The following is a 22,475-nucleotide window of genomic DNA, read 5'->3' on the forward strand; positions in this document are numbered from 1 at the left end:
CCTACAAACCCTACTGTCCAAACATCCGTCCACAGCTATCAGAGGGCCCAGGGTGTGCCAAAAAACTCCCCACACCATCTTGTCCTTCAGTTTTTCTATTTCCATTAGACATCAATGGAACTTCACTCGACTAGGCACTCTGGCCAATCGTCATTACAATGTTTTATATCTTATTTTGATTCCTTATATCAGTGAGTTGTCAACAGAAACACATTTTGCTTGATGTTGTTCCACCATTCTAGGTGTTTCTAAGTGTTCTCTCCACACCGTTGCACAAGAAAGCCCCACACGCTTGGCAGTTTTTGAAATACTAACATTGACTGGTCTAACACCAGTGATCATGCCTTGTTCGAAGTGGCTCAAACGATTCTGATTCTAATGTGGATTCACACTGAAAATGATGGAACACCAGCTCACCTGATTATTTGCTTCACTCTGGGGTCATGTTTCTAATTTCCATTTGTGAAATTGTGAAACAATTGTGAATTTCTTTGTAATATAATCTTATAAAATGTCGTATTGTATTCCGTTACTGTTGACATAAATATTTGACTGTGGTCATCTGTATCCAAAGGTGTTCTATATCTTGACATTCAGCTCTATAACTTACCATGAAGAATCCATACAAAACACATCTGTTTGAAAAGGCTTCTTTAGAATTATATTTCTGATTCTTTGTTTATATCCAATAAATAGCTTTTTAGGTGGCTTTGTTTCATGAAGCCTGCCATAGTCATTTGTCAATCTTTTCTCTATTTTTTTCACAGTTTAATCTTTTAAAATATTTAAGCTATTTGACTGTGAGCTACTTGAAAACCATTACTGTAAAATAGGCAAGACAGGTCTAGAGATTTTTATGGTGATATTTTATTTGTATTCTGAGCACTTTCTTCTTGATGAATAAAAAAATGAAATGAAGAAACATTATTAAACATGAAATATTAAACAGAAAATGTATTTATTACATTACATTTTGGTTTATTGCTTATTTGTTTGAGGTTTCAAATATTCACCTTTAGTATTGAGCATACTGGTTAAAGTCAAGCCCATTCCCCCCTCTCTCTCTCTCTCTCTCTCTCTCTCTCTCTCTCTCTCTCTCTCTCTCTCTCTCTCTCTCTCTCTCTCTCTTTCTCTGTCTGTCTGTCTGTCTCACATTCTGATACCCAGTAGCAATTTGTATTGAACAATAAATAAACAATGGGGCTTCAAAACCTCTTGACTGCACAGTTTGAAATATTCATCCGCTTTGTTAAGATAAGGAAAGCAAAACAGAAAACAGAGGACAATGACACTTTACAAAAGGGCAAAATATTTCATAGCTCATTTCTAACCAAAAATACAATTTTGGTGACAAACATTTTCTGCTTTGCAATTCAGAGACTATTACATTTCCCTGGGTGGATTTGGAGCGATGTTGGTACAATGCCCCAGCCTTGAAATGACATAGAAGCTGGGGTCCTGCAATGGAGCTCTGAACTACACACACACACACACACACACACACACACACACACACACACACACACACACACACACATACAGCACAAATTGGAAGAGGGGTCATTAGGACACTGCTGAAGACAGAGGTGTTCAAAAGTCACAAAAAGTCTCAAGTCAAAACCAGGAGATGGATAAGAACTGTATATGTCACCCTGGTAGCTCCTGTTGTTGGTCATCCCCCAGTGTCCCCCAGTATTATTTTGCATGCTCAAAACCAAAACCATATTTTTCTCGGTGTAAAATAATCTTACCATGGTGGGCGATTGGCAGATGAACATCTTTACTTGAGATACTAACATCAACGTTAACAAAAATATTATGGAAAAACGTTTTCTCATTAAGAGAAAGAGTCTTGAACATTAATTTACAAATGTATCACTCCTGTAAACCAATAATTGTGGAGAGTAAAACACTTAAATTTATTTAGTTAACTTGATTTGATGTTTGTGTATAAGTGGCTACTACACTAAGTGTCTATCGTAAACTAAACAAAACCTATTCAGGTGTGTTGTATATATTAACTGTAATGACTAAGTGTCTAATGTAAACTGCACAATCCTATCCGAGTGTGTTTGCTTATGAAGTTTGATGTGGTGTCCCAGTGTCTTTAATTTGTTTCCCACGTTCTTTATATGTTGCTCTTTTGGTTTTATTCAAGGATTTAAACCCCCTGTAGCCAAAGACTCCATATGCGGTACTGCAGCCATAGCCATGGCAACCTTGTTTGTTTTGATGCTTCTCTCCGATTTTCCGCTCAAAATAAATGATGTTGTGATACGTCATGAGAAAAGGGGCTGTGTTCCAAATCACCAAAATAAACGTAAGGAATAATGTCAAAATAAACACACAGAAAAAAGTATTTTTTCTATAAAGCGCACACATCGCCTGGATAACAGACTGACTCTTATTGTTCATGAGACATTTTGGACGAGTCCAAGTCAATTCAAGAGTCACTAGGGACGAGTTTCAAGTAAAGTCATGGTCCTGTGGTAGGGAACTGGTCTTGTGACTGGAGAGTTGTGGATTTAATTCCCAGGCCTGAGGCCATGACTGAGGTGCCCTTGAGCAAGGCACCTAACCCCAACTGCTCCCCGGGCGCCGGGCTAGGGCTGCCCACCGCTCTGGGCATGTGTGCACCACACACACACACTGACACGAGTGCCCATCTCTGACACTCACACACTCACACTCACACATACACTAACACGAGTGCCTATCTCTGACACACACACACACATACACTAACACGAGTGCCCATCTCTCTCTCTCTCACACACGCACTCACACACACACACACACACACACACACGAGTGCCCATCTCTGGCACACACACACACACACACACACACACACACACACACACACTAACATGAGTGCCCATCTCTGGCTGAAGTGACGAATAGTGAAGCAGAGAACTCTAGAGCCACATCAAATTCCCTACCAACTAAGAACACAGGCCCTATGAACCAGGACAGTGTGAGTACACAGGCCCTATGAACCAGGACAGTGTGAGTACACAGGCCCTATGAACCAGGACAGTGTGAGTACACAAGCCCTATGAACCAAGACAGTGTGAGTACACAGGCCCTATGAACCAGGACAGTGTGAGTACACAGGCCCTATGAACCAGGACAGTGTGAGTACACAGGCCCTATGAACCAGGACAGTGTGAGTACACAGGCCCTATGAACCAGGACAGTGTGAGTACACAGGCCCTATGAACCAGGACAGTGTGAACAACAGAACACACAAGCAAGTCTGGACAGTCTGCTGAAGACCTTCCTAGTCCATTGGCTCACTGTCTGAACAGGCCACATTAGCAGACCCATATGTCCAGATTACACCTGACTGTCACTAACCAGTCCTGCTCTGATCTCCCTCCATCTAAGGTCAGAACACTCTGATTCAGCCCTCGTTCAGTCAAGTGCAGAGGCGGTCTTTGCATAGAGGCGTTGCTAGGCAATTGCCTTGGGCCCCTCCCACTGTAGGGCCCCCTTGTCTAGCTAAAGCCAGGTTCACACTACACGACTTTTCAGTCATCAGGTTTTTGTGCCGTTCGCACTACACGACTGGTTGTGCTGTAATCGCAAGTCTTTCAGTTGTTGTGGCTTTCACACTACATGACTGATCGGTGACGTGGGCTCACGAATTAAACGACTGGGGAATCGCCGACTCATCTGGCTGCCGTCCAAAAACACGAGAACACGAAAATGAAACACTCGCGAGAACCAACTCCACATTTTCGTTATTATTATTATTTTTTTTACCGTTTAACCACTCCATAGTCCCAAATTGCCAGAATTATTTCATCTCTCCGTTGCAGTGAACATATAGTCAATCGCACTATTTCTCCAGTGCTGTCACAATAACTTAAACACAGTCTTGTAGTAAAGTTGTATGAAGCTAGATGCTGCTGTTGACTCACAGTCGCCGACTGGGCTAGATATGAAACATGCTAGATATTAAACATGCTAGATATCTGCCGGTCGTCTGCGATGAGTTGGCGGCCACTCGGCGACGGCTCGGCGAGTGTCTTTCAGCAGTTCACACTAAACGACTGAGCGAGCGCCGAATGATCCCCGATTTGCGTCCGACCACAGTTTCTGTCGGCGATCTACAAAAACAGTCGGCGACTGAAAAACCAGCCTAAAATCTTGTAGTGTGAACCTGAACTTATTTCTCGCATATTAATGTTGATGGGCCCCCTAGCTAAATTCGCCTTGAGCCTCCAAATTGCTAAGTCCGCCACTGGTCAAGTGTTTAGGAGGTCAGAAGAACCGGGCAGCTCGTGACGTCTGAACAGGGGAGTGAGGCATGATGGGTGTAATGTCAGTGATTCATGCTGTGCTTGCTTTTACCGTTGTGGGTGGTACAGGAAGAGGAAGTGGTTTAACAGGATACTCACAGCTTTGACAGATGAGGTTTCCTATAAGCCCAAAGCCAGGGACTTCCTAGCTTCACTCACACGACTGTCACATCAAGCCGTCCCACTGCCTGGCCCAGAGAAGACCCACCGTCGAAATGAGAGGCTCCCACTTTATATTGATGTTTTAGTAAGGCATGTTCTCCAGCTGCGTCCTTGTGTTCAACTTGTGTCAAATCCTTAACAAAACGACTTTAACGTATTTTACTATGCTATTGCTAAAAAAGAACAATACAGGACGTGCAGGACATATAAATGACGTGCTAAACTTGACCTCTTCAGGAGGCTGCCTGAAGTACCACTAGGCCGTTGAGAGGAGATGGAAGTCCTGATGTGGACAGGGTCCTGACCTTGAACACAAACCCACACACCCACTTTCACACAGAAGCACACTCACCGGGCCTGTGCTCCAGGCTGTGAAGTGAGGATAGTCCCTGGGGACTGGTGGATGGTATCCAGGGTCGTGGAGTTCACCCTCCCTCTCATCTCATCTCATCTCATCTCATCTCATGCTCGCTGAGCTCATTTCCAGCTGCCCAGACCCACTCACCATTCTAGTCCCCGAGTGCATGAGTGTAGTCGAAATGACTACATGGGATGACAGATGAGACTGTGTATTTAGGGTTTGCACAATAAACGTACAAAACAATGCAATAAATTGCATCTTTTGTTTAATCTGCATAATTAATTTAAATCATGCTGTGAGTCACAGCACCAACCGTGATATTTCAATTGCAATGTTTAATGCCACTAGGGCTGCCATGATTAGTCGACTAGTCACGACTATGACTACTAAAATAGTCGACGACTAATTTATTAGTCGATGCGTCGTTTTTTTTCTTCTCCAAACTGCTGCGACACCGGGGTAGACAGTTGACGACATCCCAGGACGTTATACAGACAGGTTCTGGTATCGTGGCTACCCGGCTACGGAACTCAAAAGTGCGGGATCATTTTCCGTAGTCGGGTTCCGAAACGCGTGCAATATCTGCAAGGCAGAACTTGCCTTCCACGGCAGCACAACCGCGATGTACGAGCATGTACCTGAAGCATGTTGTGGCTAATTGTGACAACAATGATGAATAGGGACCGTCATCTCTGTAATCTAAATTGCTAGTTAGCTGCTAAAGTTACCATAAACAGAGTGTTAACTTAGTACTTACTTATCGCAGGGTTGCCAACTTTTCAAGATCACGTATTATATCGCGATCGATTGCCAGTGGTTGTCGCCAGAGCGAACTAGTAACTCATTGAATCATAGATGTGGATCAGAGGTAAATAAACTAGATTTTTTTTCGGCGTGAGAAATCGGGTGTGTGAGCGTGTGAAGACGGTCAAATGCGTGTGTCTCACCGTTAATGCGTGAGAGTTGGCAACCCTGCTTATCGCTGTAGCTGAGCTGTAAAAGTTAACATTAGTGATGGCGATTTGTTTCATTAGCCTTAGCACGCATTCGTGTATTTTCTGTAACGTCAGTAAGACCAAAACTTTATTTTTGTGAATAACTCCTTAGTTTCAGGTCCCTACCTAATTTGATTTAAATGTAACGAAGTTTGATGCCAGAGACTAATGAAAGAAAGAAAAACCTAAAAAAAAATTCTTTATTAATGTAGGCCTATTTATTTTTGTGTTTTTTAAGGCAGTGCCTATATCCTTATTTTAATAATTGTTTGTTGCAACAAGCTGCATATTTCATTAAAGGTTTAATGAACTATGATCTTAATTGTTTTTATTTTTAGTTATAGCTGAAATCTAATGATGGTTATATAATAGCAGTTGCATTCTAGTGTATGTTTTATATTCAATTAACGTACAATCCGACTAGTCGACTAATCGTAAAAATTAATCGGTGATTAGTCGACTATTAAAATAATCGTTTGTGGCAGCCCTAAATGCCACATTAAACTCTTTTTCACTTTTTTGTTTTTCCTGAGAGGCTTTTTGCTGTGATCTGTGAGTAATAGCACAGTGAATTCTGCACTCACTCTAAGATTTAAAAGAAAGCATTTATTTCAGGTTTGTTGTCATTTTAAATAACTTCAAATGCCATAAACAATCTACCTACAAACGACACAATAGCAATATAAAAAAATATTATACTTTTTCTTAAATGCCTGGTAATCATCATTGTCCCCAAAAGATTGATAAGTCAGCAACACTACAGCATGCATCTCCTGTACAATAGGGATATTTACAGTCATTCAACATGAATGCATTTTCATTATTGCAGAGGAAATGGGGAACTCTCATTTGGAGTGCGTCAGAAGGAGAAAGAAAAAAGCTGAATTCAAACATCCTGATTAACACTATTCTCTTCTCTGCGAGTTTTAATGGGTACATGAACAATGTGTTTCTTCTGCACTGTTACATCCTAGCAGTTTTGGTCTGCAGAGGGAACACACAGCTCAACATGTAAAAGGCCAGGGCTTTTACACATGGTGTAAACTTGGAAAGTTTCTTACTTGAGGGTGGTCCTATGCCTTTTGATGAAATAAGCCTAGAGTATAGAGGTGCTGGTTAACTATCTGACATTCTGCACTCTGTAAGCCAGAGCAGTGGTCCTAGCGGAATATATTTTTCCACTTTGCATATTGGGAGAAGGTTGGATTTGGGACATGGGCAGTTAAGCCCAGCCCGTAACATTAACAGCCCCTAATACCCCCTCCCAGCTGGAGTCTCAGACGCTCCCTGGTGGTGGCGGCGGTTCCTGCTTTTCCGGAGCTCCTGGACGTGCTTCCATTTGCCCCTCTGCCTCTGTTTCTTCTCTCTGTGCCAGAGTGTGTCGCAGTATTCATCCAGAGAGGAGGAGCCCAGCGCACGCAGGGCCTTGTACCGCTGCCTCGCCTCACCCACCACGGCCCCCGCGCCCTCGTCCGAGGGCCCCCGCCAGCCCCCGTGTTGCCCGTGTAGCTGCCCACGCTCCAGGACCCGCAGGGAGAGGTGGAGGAGGGTGCGGGTGAAGCTGTGGTCCTGCGCGGTGCACACGTACGAGCCAGCATCACTGCGCTGCAGCCAGCGAATCAGCAAGCCCCTCTCCGTCACCAAAATCCGCTCATCCGGCCGGATCTGGAACACACACGTAATGACATCATTCTACATGAGCCACAAAGGCAACACTGTCAAGATGTTCTTGTTGAGCAAACATTTATAAACCTTATACAAATGTGTATATATAGCTTTCTTACATATTTTCCAATTTCACATTACTGTAAACCTTGGGGGCAAACGCTCCCTCATTCAGTGCAATCCACAGTAATTAGGTGTCACCTCCACCTCCAAATGGAGAATTCACACGTCACATGTGGCCCTCTTGCCCGTAAATCACCCTGACAGTTGTGAGTGCAGCCACACCAAAGAGAGAGGAACACAGCCTCCCTCCCCCACACACATGTCAAAGGTCACTGCTTCACCTCTAGGCTTAGCTTCCTGCTGACCTTTCATTACTGCTTTTGATTGGTTATTAGAGTCCTATTAGACCGATCGAAAAATGACAATATATGAAGGTAGTGAAGACGGGAGGACAGAGGGTGTGACCTGCCCTTCATCTGAAGTTTAGCATGTTTGTTAAATGCACTTACTGTGCTTTTACATGGATCAACATCCATGACACATGTGTGTGTGTGTGTTTGTGTGTGTGTGTGTGTGTGTGTGTGTGTGTGTGTGTGTGTGTGTGTGTGTGTGTGTGTGTGTGTGTGTGTGTTTGTGTGGTGAGGAGCAGCTCTAATCTATATTCAAGGTGTATGTCTACTTAGGTGGCCACCGACACAGAAGACTCACCCTACATTAGGGTTAGTGGGAAGGTTATGGAAATGGTTAAGGTTAGGCTTGGTGAGAAGGCTCTATAAAAACAGTCTGCCTAAAGGGGTTAGGGTTAGTGTGAAGGCTGCCTAAAGGGCTTAGGGTTAGTGTGAAGGCTGCCTAAAGGGGTTAGGGTTAGTGTGAAGGCTGCCTAAAGGACATAATACCCTCCCTCATTGCTATTGCTTTGCCTATTACACATTATCTCATTCTCAGTAGTTTTTGTCTCTCACACAACCTGGATACAACTACTCTCTCATCATAATCTTCTCTCTTTCTCTCACCCCCCCCCCCCCCCCCCCCCCCACCACACACACACACACACACACACACACACACACACACACAGACACACACACACACACACACACACACACACACACAGCCTCTCTGCTAGATTTCTCTGCCTGCCAACTCTTCTTTCACACCATGCTGTTTTCAATTGCTAAAACAATACAGCTGTGCTGTAAAGTAATGAGGGGGCTTCAAAGCATACCTAACCCCTTTCAGGCAAGCACACACACAACCCCTCCACCTCAACACACCCACACAGCCTCTCCACCCCAACACACTCCCACATACACAGCCTCTCTACCCCAACACACACACAAAGCCTCTGCACCCCAACACACACCCACACAGCCCCTCCACCCCAACACACACCCACACAGCCTCTCCACCCCAACACACACCCACACAGCCTCTCCACCCCAACACACACCCACACAGCCTCTCCACCCCAACACACACACAGCCTCTGCACCCCAACACACACCCACACAGCCCCTCCACCCCAACACACACCCACACAGCTCCTCCACCCCAACACACACCCACACAGCCTCTCCACCCCAACACACAGCCCCTCCACCCCAACACACACCCACACAGCTCCTCCACCCCAACACACACCCACACAGCCTCTCCACCCCAACACACTCCCACACATACAGCCCCTCCACCCCAACACACACACAGCCCCTGCACCCAACACACACCCACATCCCCTCCATCCTCAACATACACCCACACACACAGCCTCTGCACCCCAACACACACCCACACAGCCCCTCCACCCCAACACACACCCACACAGCCTCTCCACCCCAACACACACCCACACAGCCCCTCCACCCCAACACACAGCCCCTCCACCCCAACACACACCCACACAGCTCCTCCACCCCAACACACACCCACACAGCCTCTCCACCCCAACACACTCCCACATACACAGCCTCTCCACCCCAACACACACACACAGCCTCTGCACCCCAACACACACCCACACAGCCTCTCCACCCCAACACACTCCCACACATACAGCCCCTCCACCCCAACACACACACAGCCCCTGCACCCAACACACACCCACATCCCCTCCATCCTCAACATACACCCACACACACAGCCCATGCACTCTAACACACACCCACACACAGCCCCTTCACCCCAACACACACCCACACAACCCCTCCACCCCAACACACACCCACACAACCCCTCCACCCCAACACACACCCACAGCCCCTCCACCCCAACACATACACACACAGCCCCTGTACCCCAACACACCCACACACAAAGCCCCTGTATTTATTAGATTTTGTAATGATATCTGAATAATGCATAACTTATAAGGGACATACAGTAGAACCCCGGAACTCAACATATTCGGAGTTCGACGCAAAATTTTGAGAAAATTTTGTCCCGGAGCTCGAACAAAACTTCGGAATCTGACCTGACTCATGTAAACAGTTTGTGCTTTGGTCACATGCCGCTAGTTGGCATTTAAGTTACGTTTTTACTTGATGCGTCTCGACCGGCACAAGGGGCGTGCATCTCTCGAATTTTGTAACTTTGTGCGTGCCTCGCTTCAGCGCAATGAATTCATACACATTTACAAGGTGGAATTCAAGCATTTGTACGTCACTTTCAATGTCCATTTTCAATCATTTCCAGCACCTTACGCTAAATTAAGTTACATATTTATGCATATACTCAAAATGATTAGAAATAATTCACTTTTTTATCACATCATTAGCACTACAGTCACTCGCGAAAGTATAACTGAGACTTTAGTTGCTGTTGTTGTTCAATGGATTTAAAACCATTTTGAGGCTGTGCTCCAAGCTTTTGCTGTAGGCATATTTTTGTTGTTTTTTATGGGTTTTGTACAAACTTACAACTTGATGGTTGAGAACGGATTAATCAGTTTTCAGTTATTTCTTATGGGGAAAATTGATTCAGAACTTGACTGCATAGCTTCTCGACGCTCCTTCTGGAAAGAATTAGTCTTGAGTTCTGGGGTTCTACTGTATTAGTAATAGAAATATTAGAAATGAAAACTCTACAATGAAAAGTTCTTTTTGTAGCAGTATGAGAATGTTATGATCTGAATGCTGTCCACTGCACCTAGGGTTAGGGTTAGGATTAACCTTACTGTTAACCCTAACCATAGTGAGGACTGTGACTAAAACACAAAGGACAAGGCCTAACATGCCAAGATGAAACAGAACTACGTGTGTCAGTGATGTCATGCTTTGTGTATGTGTGTGTCTGCATATGTGTGTGTGTGTGTGTGTGTGTGTGTGTGTGTGTGTGTGTGTGTGTGTGCATGTGCATATAAAAATGTAACTAGCTCGGAGAACTCTGCATGTTGCTTGTGTGTAACACTTTTTACATATATGGTGTTTAAGGTTTTATCACGCTCTGATCACAGACTGAGCCTTCAGTTCTGGTTCCCTCGGCAAAAGCAGAACCCTGACAGAGACAGCAAGCTCTTCTGGGCAGGATCATTCACACTGCCTCAAACATCCTCACCAAGCTCTTCTGGGCAGGATCATTCACACTGCCTCAAACATCCTCACCAAGCTCTTCTGGGCAGGATCATTCACACTGCCTCAAACATCCTCACCAAGCTCTTCTGGGCAGGATCATTCACACTGCCTCAAACATCCTCACCAAGCTCTTCTGGGCAGGATCATTCACACTGCCTCAAACATCCTCACCAAGCTCTTCTGGGCAGGATCATTCACACTGCCTCAAACATCCTCAACAAGCTCTTCTGGGCAGGATCATTCACATTGCCTCAAACATCCTCACCAAGCTCTTCTGGGCAGGATCAGTCACACTGCCTCAAACATCCTCACCAAGCTCTTCTGGGCAGGATCAGTCACACTGCCTCAAACATCCTCACCAAGCTCTTGTGTCAAGTGTGGGACTTGTCACTAAGTGTGGGAAAAGATGGCAGAGAGGATATAACATACAGAACCAGGAAAAAAAACACCTCTAACTCTCTTGGTTTATGTCCTCCTCTTTCTTTCTTTGTCTCTATTGTGCAAGGATAGCCTGTTCTTCTATGAAGACCACAACACCAGCGCAGGAAGTGCTTACAATGGAACTGAGTAACATAGCTACAGAACATTAAATAAACACACACATACAAACACACACTCTGGAGAAGGACGTTGCTTTAGATCCCATGAGACACTCCACTCCTGTATCTCATAACAGTGCACTATCTCTGGGGCTTGAGGGCCACTGAGATTCTGTGCTGTGGGAGGACAACACGCTGGCTTTGGGATGGCATGTAGAAATCTGTATCTGTTTAGTTTGGATAAACACTCGCACCATTTCACACCCAGAAACAGGCACACACAAACACACAATTCCTTCATTTTCCCCATCACTCAGCATTCTTTATGAGGTGAAGTGTTTGGCTGTATTTTAAGATTGACTGCAGGTGTAAAGTATGTGAATTGTTTGTGTGTGTGTGTCTGTGTTTTGCAGGTGCTATGAGCAGCTGTGTCATGCAGCATCTGTTTCCTGGGGAAGAACAGATGAGGAGAGACAGAGGGATGAAGAAAGAGAGAAAACATGAAATAAAGCCAGGGCTCAAATAGGGGTTGGTATTTACTTCAGCAGTACTCCCAAAGCAACGTGCTGTGCATTTCTGCACACCACAAAGTTCTCTGTCTCTGTCTCTCTCTCTCTCTCTCTCACACACACACACACACACACAAACACAGTGTTGTGGCTGTTCAGTAGTGATTAACTACAATAGAGATGGATCAATACAAAAATGTTGCTGATATAACACTCAGAGGAGTTCCACACAGTTCTAGCTATAGCACTACCCATTTATCATAACATGCACAAAAATACACACTGCACAAGGTCAGACCTTCCTCAATATCAACACTACGGACCACTCAAAAAAAGAGGAATTGAGTATATGTGGGTGATGGGGTGTTCAGCTAGTAGCATCTGTTTGTGTGTGTCTTAGAAATTAAACTGACTATTAGACTATTAAACTGTCTCTTTCCACTAAGATTCAATTAACGAGTTACTGTCAATGCCATGAAAGTCATCTCAGGGTTCATCAAACCACTCATTAATTTAGCAGTATATGGTAGACATTAACTTGTTCTAAATAGATATACACTAGAAGGGAATGTTATTTGCATCATAAGGAGCAGCTGGTCCTGTAAAATGGCCTCATGTTCTTTGCCTGTTATACAACCATGCAGAACAGTCATCAGATGTAGTCATCAGGGATCATCTGGCTCTCTTCACACATAAACCTGTCTGGATGGAAAGGAGTCATCACACCATGGTTTCCATTCCTTAGGTTCTCTGCTCTCCTTGCAGTCCCAGGTACGAGGGCGAAAATCACATCCCCCCGTACTGGCCCCAGGTACGAGGGCGAAAATCACATCCCCCCGTACTGGCCCCAGGTACGAGGGCAAAAATCACATCCCCCCGTACTGGCCCCAGGTACAAGGGCGAAAATCACATCCCCCCGTACTGGCCCCAGGTACGAAGGCGAAAATCACATCCCCCCGTACTGGCCCCAGGTACGAGGGCAAAAATCACATCCCCCCGTACTGGCCCCAGGTACGAGGGGTTTCACAAGCACCATCCCTGCACTAGGCACACGCAGCACAGTATTACTTAAGACTAGTTCACAGAGGTTCTGATTCTGATTCTGACTAACTATGTTTGCAGTAGCTTCTCTTGATTGTGTCTGTCCAGGAAAACTGCTTGTGATCTCAAGCGATACAGCCATAACATCTTACTGAGGCTGTCAATGAAGTACTACCTCATCTATACACACCATCTCAATCTCCAATACTTAACCACTCTGCTCTCTCCCATCCCACTGGGTCATGTTGGCGTCCCTGTGGGAGCCGTGAGGGGCTTTGGCATCTGTGCTCTGTACTTCTTTCTTTCTCCCCTGACCTTCATCCAACAGGGACAGTAACACCAGCTTTTATCATGTCTTTGCTTACTGGTGATGCAGTGCAATGGCCCACCACTACATGCAACCAGCCAACTACTTGATCTGAGTATTAAATCTTAAAACTGAGTTCACTGAGAACTATTGCTGAGTTCACAAGAATTATTCATGCTGTCTGAGCATTTCTCCGTTTGGTAAGGAGTCTAAAGTCTTATTTAGCCTGCAAAGATCTTTCCATCTATAGATAATTTAATATGAACCCATAGACCAAGTAAACCTCAACCTAAGAGTTCTCCAGGAGTGGCTATTGACCAAGAACCAATGGACATGTAACATACCAGGTTGCATTTGGATGAGCAATAACACCATTTATTTGAGAATCTACACATCTAGTGTGAACAGTTGGGTCACTTAAAAGGTGAATGTCTCTCAAATTATTTCCATTCTGGGGAGTTCAGTCATTTTCCCTCAAATGGAAAACAAACTCCCAGTTCACCACCTTAACCTCTCACTCATCCCTTCAGCCGTGATCGACTTCTGGCCTGCAGTGAATGTCATTGCAGCTTCTTCTGTGATCCCACCTCTTGTCCCTTTGTCACCACCAAGCTGGCATTTCAATGTTTTTTCACCATTGAATCAATGTCATGGGTCAGGGTTGATTCACCATTGAATTATGTTTTGATTTTGAAAAGGGAATCAACGTTGATAACTCAACATTGTGTCTTGCTTTTCAACATTTAATTAGCATTTCAAAGTTTACTCAGCGTAAATGTGTTAACCTTTTACAATGTATAACATTAAACGCTGTTTCAACATTTATTCAACATTGAAGCAACAACTGACATTATTTTAACCACATTTCAATGTTGAAGGTTGGTCAGATGGCAGCTTGGTACGGATGGTGGTTAAGGCTGTTATTGACACCAAGGAAATGGTTTCATTACACATGTTCTTGCCACAAACCCTATTGCTCTTCAAGTAGTATTTTTCCTGTAGATGCCATTAGTAGGAGTGGTGTTGTCCCAAAACTTTGGGAATCCCCCCCTGTGCTTTTTTCTAGGAAATTCAGTCCCACAGAAAGTAATTATGGTGTGTAGAACTGTGAACTGCTGACCATAAAGTTGGTCTTAGAAGCCTGACTAGATGGAGAGTGCAAACTAGCCTTTTCATCCTAATGGAACACCACAACCTGGAGTAGCCTATGTCAAATCAGCCAAATGTACTTCGTCCAAGGCTTCTACAGTGGATACACACCTCATTGTGCTCCATACACCTGGGCATGAGGAGAACAGTGCAGCTGATTTCTAATAGATTATTGTGGGCTTGTGGCACAAAGGCATGAGAGAGAGAGAGACAGTGTCCCACTAATTTATCTTCCAACCAGCTACTGGTTGGTTTGCTCCCTGTCGATCCTGGTCTCACCCTGTGTGCTACCTTGATTTTTATTTCAGAGTTTTAATCATCACACATAACCTTTGCAGCACTTTAGGAGAGAACACAGTAAACTTGGCTGGCATATTTTTTTGACGAGGGAAGGGAGGTCAGAGGGTCAAGGTCAAAGAGTTAAAGGTTCACTGCTGCTTCTGACTTAGTTACGTTTCAGATACTGTTAATTACACTGGCCCTCCAACACCTTGGAGGCTTTCTGGCTTTCTGTTGCAATCCATTCCAGACGTTTTTCCCCTTTCCTGTTTCACGTCTTTATGGAACATCTTCCAAATGATGCAACTCTTCTATATGTAAGCACTTATTTCTGTAAGAGTTTTGGATGTTACAATAATTCCCTTACAATAATGTCCATCAACTCAATCCTGCGGCATGACACAGAACAGGTTTCAAATAAATCACAAAAAAGTCAAGTGTGCCGGAAAGCTCTGGGTGAAACATGGCAAGATTTACCACTTGGATATGACAACATGGCACTAAACAAAAATTAAAAGAAAATTTCAACCAGTCACTGATACCTAATAGATGTGTCTTGGATTTCTTTGTTTTAGATAAGGCTAACTTATAATAAGTTTCCTTCTATGTACACTAATTGATTTGTCAATGTTAATTTCTTTGAAATCTATAAAAAAAATAAGATAATAAAAAGATTTTAAAAGACCTGTTTTGCAGTGAATGTTTTTTGATTTTTTGATTACATTTTCTTCTTCACATTTCACAAACCACTCCAGTTTTGAACTGGCTTAAAAACACCAAATTGGTGGTTCATAATACTGGTGTATTTTGTTTTAGGTGCTGTTGCTAGTTGCTTGGATGATCAGGTACATGAGGTGCATTGCTGTTGATTGTGGAATTTGAACCACAGAGCGCATCGCTGCTAGAATGTCACGCTCCCTTTCTTGACAACAGGCACATTCCACTGCTGTTGGCATTGGAAGGTTTCTGGCACCACACTACCACGGTGTCATCATGTTTTTTCCCTGCTTATGTGGGTGGCACTGGATGGTTCGGTTTGGTTTTCAGCAGCCCATGTGCCAAAATGGCATTAAGGTAGGCATGACAGGGTTACAGATTCAAATGAAACAAAATCACAGAGAAGTGTAAGGGGTGATAAACAAGTGAGATGGATACTTCCTCAACATATTATTTAGTTAAGTCTCCTGATTCCTCAGTTTTTGAAAAACAAAAGCTACTGTTCTCTTGGCTTTATAGTGTCTGGCAGACACACCAACAGTAACTCAAATATTAACAAGGATGACAATACATGCACTACCTGGAAACTGAGTCCATGACCTTATTCTTATTAGCACTATGCTCGAACTGCTCTGCCAGGTTGTGGTTGAGGAACATCTGAAAGTTACTGTGAAAATATGGATATAATTGTATCTGGTTTGCACCAGTGGTGACGAGAGGAGAAGTGTGAGGTTTTATGGATAGTCTCTCAGAAATGAAAGCAGGGTGTCACCCTGAATATATTTCTTGTTGTGTGGAGATATTAATTGTACTGGCAGTGTTTTGGAGCCTTATCCAGATCCTAAGGATGTTTGAAACAGTACACTTGAGACCTATGAGAATTCAATTGGTAAAAAACCTTGAGACTGAAATAATTTATCTTCAACAAGTGGTAGAGGCCAGGGAAAAGCATCACCACTCCCAGAGTCTCCAGGACAAAATCACTGCATTAGCAGATCTGTTGGGAACTAGAGCATAGGGCCATTGATCGTGCTCATCTGTCTGAAACAGAAGCCCCAACTAAGCTCTTTTTAGCTTGGAAAAGAAGACTGGGCAGAAGAGGTTGATTTACTGTCTCCATTCGGCTGATGGGCAGGAGGTCAAGGGCCCAGTGGAGGACAGGAGGCATCCTGTGGAGGTTCTTTCTGAGCTTTGCACCTGTGAGTACACAGAGGACCTGTCAGATCTGCAGATCTACATGGGGTTACCACAGATGTCGCCTGGCGTGAATGAGGTGTTGGTGAGAATGCTATTTATGTAAGAACTACAGGTGGCATCACAGGGCAAAGTAAACGCACAGGCATTGCTGCCCCACCAGCTGGTTTGCTCAAAGCCTTTTTGGGAAATTGCTACTCGCTGTGCCCGGTGGTTGCTGGACTTCTGCCTTTGAGCTGCAGGGGGGGGGGGCAACCTCACCCCCACTGCCCAAGAACAGCCTCAGCAAGGTGAACACCTGGAGGCCTGTGAATCTGGAGACTACACGCCCACTCTGAAGTACTGTTTACAGTTATAACTGTACTCCTCTCATTTCCAAAATATCTCTTTCCTGCACCTTGTGCCTCTGTGAAAGCAAATCTCCAAGGTCAGGAGGTGATAACATGCTCTGAGCTGAGGCCTGTCTCACCCCCTCCTTTACATCCTCTGCCTGTCTCTCTTACTCTTCTTAAGTTTGCTCACATTCCAGTGTTGGACTGAGGGCGTGTTGAGAGGCTGAGGGTTGTGACGCAGGGCTGCTCTGTGTTGAGGATGCTGAACACACTGGCAATAGTGTCCGTGCTTCACAGAGCCGAGAAAGGAACGTGCAGGAGTCCAGATGGCTGTCCACATTCCACGTTTTAATTGATCAGTGTGTGGTTCTGGGAGCTACTGGGGTCCGGGATGTTGAGATTTTATCCGACACCTTTAAGGAGCATTTCAACTACAGGGTGAAGTGGACTAAAAGTACAGGGCTACCAGTGAGGGACTGAACTGAAGGAGCCACCAGTCCTGCACGAGGGGATGGGGATGGGATTAAGTGTTTGGTAGGGCTGGTGTGTGTGTGTGTGTGTGTGTGTGTGTGTGTGTGTGTGTGTGGAGGGATTAAGTGTTTGGTAGGGTTGGTGTGTGTGTGTGGGGAATTAAGTGTTTGGTAGGGTTGGTGTGTGTGTGTGTGTGTGTGTGTGTGGGGGGGGGGGTATTTTTGCATGATAAAATTGCTTTTCTTTTAATCTTTTATGTTTTCAGAGGGTATTCTGTTGGTTTTACTCAGTTGTGCAGGGTTTTAAGTGTTTTTACCACTCATGTTTTTATTTTTGTTATTATCCATTGAGAAAGAAATGTCAGATGATCAGTGTTACTCTGTTAGGCCAAGGCCGTGTTTTATTTTAGATTTTAAAAGTAAACTGGAAAACTGGACTGTGCCGTATATCAGTTTTTTAAAGGCATGATGACAGCCAGGATTAGGATGGACATGTTACGGTGCACTGCAGAACCTCACGGGTCTAAATGAGGATCTGGGCACCATCACATCTTTTCTGGACCTATGCAGTGAAGCCTAAAAATGTTGAATTCTGGTTGTTTGTTGTCTGTTAAACTGATGGTTGAAAAATGGTGGTTTAAAACTCAAAATCTCTCTTTGTCTCTGACTGAACTCTCTGAGTGAACCCCCATAATCTCAGGCACAAACTGATAAGGCACGACAGCACCATGTTGAACGAGACCCGTATCAGAATCGACTTTCAAACTCATGTCTATGAATGTTGGTTGTTTAAACACTTAAGTGTATTCTACTTGCATAAACATGCCTGGCGTTTATAAAATGCATTTTCTGAAAAATAAATAAAGTGGAGTTCTGTCTGTCATCTAAGGCATCTGTGTGCAACATACTATTATATATTTACATTTACAGAATATGGGAAATGCTTTTTAAAGACCTTTAAGACTTTATTTAAGTAACACTTAAATAATTGTTAAATAAATGGAACTAAGTGTTAAATAAATAACACTTAATTAAGTTTGATCTGATCTGAAGCTGTACTGTAAATACTTAGAAGGGGTGGAAATGTATAATACTCTGGATGGAAAATGTATAATACTCTTTTGATTATATATATGAAAATATGTTTATAAAACATAATTATTAACAACAATATGCCATTCACAAGGCCTGGGTGTATGTGTGAATGTCTACCTCTTGGCGGAGATCTCCTGGTCTTTGTATAAACCAGCGGATCTGGGCCTGCTGGGATTTAGGAACGCACTCCAGGAAGGTGGAGTTACTCTCCATACCATACTGCACCTTTTCCTCTACACTGTTACCTAGCACTGCACACAAACAATCACACACACACACACACACACACACACACACACACACACACACACACACACACACAGTAAGAAAGAGAAAAATGAATTTTTCATTTAAAGAACGTATTCCCCATTTAGATAATGGTGCATGTGTATATGTCTATGTGTGTGCCCCACCCTCTGTGTTTTGTGCAGTATGTGAATGGAGGAGAAAAGAGCTCCCAGATTTGGTTATGAATTCCATTAGGCAAGCCCCTATGGACAATGCTGCACTTTCTCTTAGAACAGAGGAGAGCTTTTATACTGTACATCACACACACGCACACACACACACACACAGTTATTTACCATCGTCTGTGTCCCAGCAATGGCTGAACGGGTCTCCGTGTTTGATATCCTGTCTCCTTGCCCTCCTACAGACAAAAACACAATAGTAAAACACATTTTTTAAAGTTTAATAAAACAAAATAAAAGTGTTTTTTTCCACATTTCATATATATTGGAGCACATGACTAAATGTGTTTGGACTTTCCAGCAGGTGCAAAACACAGTCTCCTGAAACACAGTGTCCTGAACCACAGTCTCTCTATCTCTTTCTTTCTTTCTCTCTCACTCTCTTTTCTCTCTCTCTCTCTCTCTCTCTCTCTCTCTCTCTCTCTCTCTCTCTCTCTCTCTCTCTTTCTCTTTCTTTCTCTCTCTGATGGAGTCTGCATCTGTGAGGAGTGACCTGGCCTGCTTGTGTCAGCAGCCCTAGACCAGGTCACCAGAGAGGAGGACCAGGAACACTTTGCTGGCAGTTCACATACATCACCTCAACAACACAGCTCCCCTAATCAATTTGCCTGTCCAGTCCTCTCCCACAACACCCCATGGCACTGGGGCCGCAGAGCAAAATCAAATATTTATCTTTTTTTTTCTGTGCTGAACTCCAGGAAAAATGCTCACCCTAAAGAAGTAGGTCAGAGGGAGGGCAGACGCTCTCTCCTTTACTAACTTTCCCCTCCAATATCCTCTCTCACCTCACACCTGCTTTCCTCCCTCTCACAATACACTCACATACTGATTCACTACACTCACATACTCTCACACTACACACATACTGTCTCACACTACACTCACATACTGTCTCACACTACTCACATACTGTCTCACACTACACTCACATACTGACTCACACTACACTCACATACTGACTCACTACACTCACATACTGTCTCACACTACACTCACATACTGTCTCATTTCACTCATACTGTCTCACACTACACTCACCTACTGACTCACACTACACTCACATACTGACTCACACTACACTCACATACTGTCTCACACTACACTCACATACTGACTCACACTACACTCACATACTGACTCACTACACTCACATACTGTCTCACACTACACTCACATACTGACTCACCACTCTAATCTCACATACTGACTCACCACTCTAATCTCACATACTGTCTCACCACACTACACTCACATACTGACTCACCACACTACTCTCACATACTACTTGGCCACACTCATCTGAGTATGAGGTATTCTCCCACATGACGTCCAATGGCGAGGCCACGTGCCGGCGTGGTACGGGACCCAGGGCAGTTACCTCTTGGATGCCGGTATGTAGCGGGCGCAGCGCGAGCCGTCCCAGGCGCAGTAGGGGTCGCGGGCCAGGCAGCACTCTGCGCAGCCCTGCCCGTAAATGTGGCACCTGTGCAGGGCCACCAGAACCAGGCCGTCCCCCCCTCCGACAAACAGCTGCTGCTAGAGACACACGCGGCACAGTGCAGCCGCTCAGACAGGGGTGGGGGTGGTGTGGGGCATGAAGCTGAGAAAAAGTGCTTGCAGGCACTGTCGGAGGTGCTTTATTTCAGCTCCCCTGAAAGAGTCCTCAGTGTGCGTGATTTATCTGCTCTGTGTCCACTGCTCTGTAATTAGTCCAGATATTCTTTCAGCTGAAGGCAAATGTTTGTACGTCTTCCCCTTTTTATCCTGTTTCACCCCTGTGCTTCAGTTCCTGCCCCACTGACGCACGGGGGGGGGGGGGGGGGGGGGGGGGGGGCTGAGAGGTTTAAGGCAGGTGCGCAAAGCGGAGGAGCGTTAAAGAGAGAAGGAGAAAAGAAGAAAGAAAGTAGAATATTGGAGAGAGAGGGAGAGAGAAAGAGAGAGTGAGGGAGAAAGATAGATAGAGAGAGAGAGAGAGGGAGAGAGGGGGAGAGTGAGAGAGAGAGACAGACAGAGATGGGGGAGAGAGATACATAGGGAGAGGGAGAAGGAGAGAGACAGGTGGAGAGAGGGAGAGAGAGAAAGAGGGAGAGAGATAGAGATCATAATCCAAGCTATGGTAATAGATATGCACTATTCTTTTTGTCATGCCAATAAGGTACTTTTAATTGAACTGAACTGAAAATTGAGAGAGACACAGAGAAAAAGAGACAGAAAAGAGAAAGAGGAAATGAGACAGGGACAGAGAGACGAAGTGAGAAAGACAAAGAGAGATCGAATGGTAGACAGATGGCATACAGAGAGTTTTGGTTTTGGTTTGTCCTCTATCTGACCCAGCCTCAAACATCATCAGATGATGAGAGAAACAGGAGCAGGGGGAAGGTGTGTGTGTGTGTGTGTGTGTGTGTGTGTGTGTATGTGTGTGTGTGTGTGTGTGTGTGTGTGTGATAGAGATGGAAACCTAACTACAGGTTCAAGATCAGCCTAAACGTGACTGTATGAGCAGCGGACATGCTAGTTAAACCCTGGGCCTGTTCTGTGTGGCTCATACCTGTTTCGAGGAGATTTCCATGCTGAGGATGGGTGAGGGATGCTAAAATGAGAAACAGCTCTAATTAATATTTCATTTGGTTTGATCACATTTTGCTGTTGTTTATCGTTATGCTGTTGTTTGTTCTTCATTGTTTGTTTACCTTGAACACCTGTAATTCCTCCAGTACCACCTCTTCTGTGGCCCAGTTCTCCTGAGTGATGCTAACTACCTTCAGTACTGACCCTGCATCTATTAAATATACACGAGCAAGAGATGATATGAACTTATACCACAGCTCCACCTGCTGGCTGAATGTAAAACACAAAGTTACAGGATTCAAAACAGCACTAGCCAATAAGACATATTTCATGTTTTCACATATTAGGCTAGGTTGTGGGTCCCTTCTATGCTCCAGACAGAGATGGTTTATAGTGGCGTGAAAGTGCTAATGTGTGTTAGCTGGCCGTTACCTGTGCCCAGGAACATCACAGCGTAATGGCCGTCCTCAGCTGGGACGCGGTCCACTGCGATCTGGGTCAGGCGGTAATCCGTATTGACCCGGGTGAAAATGGGCCGTCCCGTGACAGGATACACGGAGTGGTACATGAGTGGGTGTGTGCGGATGAAGCTGATGGCGTCATCAGGGAAGTCTTTAGTAGTCTTTATGTGAGGGTCATATGTGCGGCTGGGACACTGCCGTGGAAACACAAATATATGCAAATTATATTTATGAGAATTACCAGAAATATTCAGTCAGACCAGACAAAAGCACTATATAATG

The 22,475-nt window shown here is 44.5% G+C and overlaps 1 protein-coding gene and 1 long non-coding RNA gene across 3 annotated transcripts in view; both read right to left on the bottom strand.

Annotated features, from left to right (window-relative positions):
* Nucleotides 1–1,158: 1,158 nt before the first annotated feature.
* LOC143508834 (uncharacterized) lies at nt 1,159–5,815 on the bottom strand. Its single transcript, XR_013129503.1, has 4 exons — nt 5,588–5,815; nt 4,822–5,012; nt 4,407–4,495; nt 1,159–1,476 (listed from the first exon to the last, which is right to left on the bottom strand). It is a non-coding gene; the product is annotated as an uncharacterized LOC143508834 (long non-coding RNA).
* Nucleotides 5,816–6,411: 596 nt separating this feature from the next.
* Nucleotides 6,412–22,475, bottom strand: part of sema3d (sema domain, immunoglobulin domain (Ig), short basic domain, secreted, (semaphorin) 3D) — a 41,271-nt gene continuing 25,207 nt past the window's right edge. Inside the window, exons 12-18 of one of the 2 annotated variants that reach the window (XM_076993395.1) lie at nt 22,165–22,387; nt 21,855–21,943; nt 21,713–21,754; nt 20,543–20,697; nt 19,279–19,343; nt 18,812–18,945; nt 6,412–7,490 (exon numbers count right to left, since the gene is read on the bottom strand). In XM_076993395.1, coding sequence (XP_076849510.1) covers nt 7,077–7,490; nt 18,812–18,945; nt 19,279–19,343; nt 20,543–20,697; nt 21,713–21,754; nt 21,855–21,943; nt 22,165–22,387 — 1,122 coding nt within the window. In that variant the 3' untranslated portion in view covers nt 6,412–7,076. Of the gene's footprint in view, nt 7,491–18,811; nt 18,946–19,278; nt 19,344–20,542; nt 20,701–21,712; nt 21,755–21,854; nt 21,944–22,164; nt 22,388–22,475 lie in introns of both variants that reach the window. The other variant, XM_076993394.1, reaches the window with a different exon arrangement.

This window comes from Brachyhypopomus gauderio, chromosome 2 (genome assembly GCF_052324685.1).
Source record: "Brachyhypopomus gauderio isolate BG-103 chromosome 2, BGAUD_0.2, whole genome shotgun sequence".
In the NCBI taxonomy this organism is placed as follows: Eukaryota; Metazoa; Chordata; class Actinopteri; order Gymnotiformes; family Hypopomidae; genus Brachyhypopomus; species Brachyhypopomus gauderio.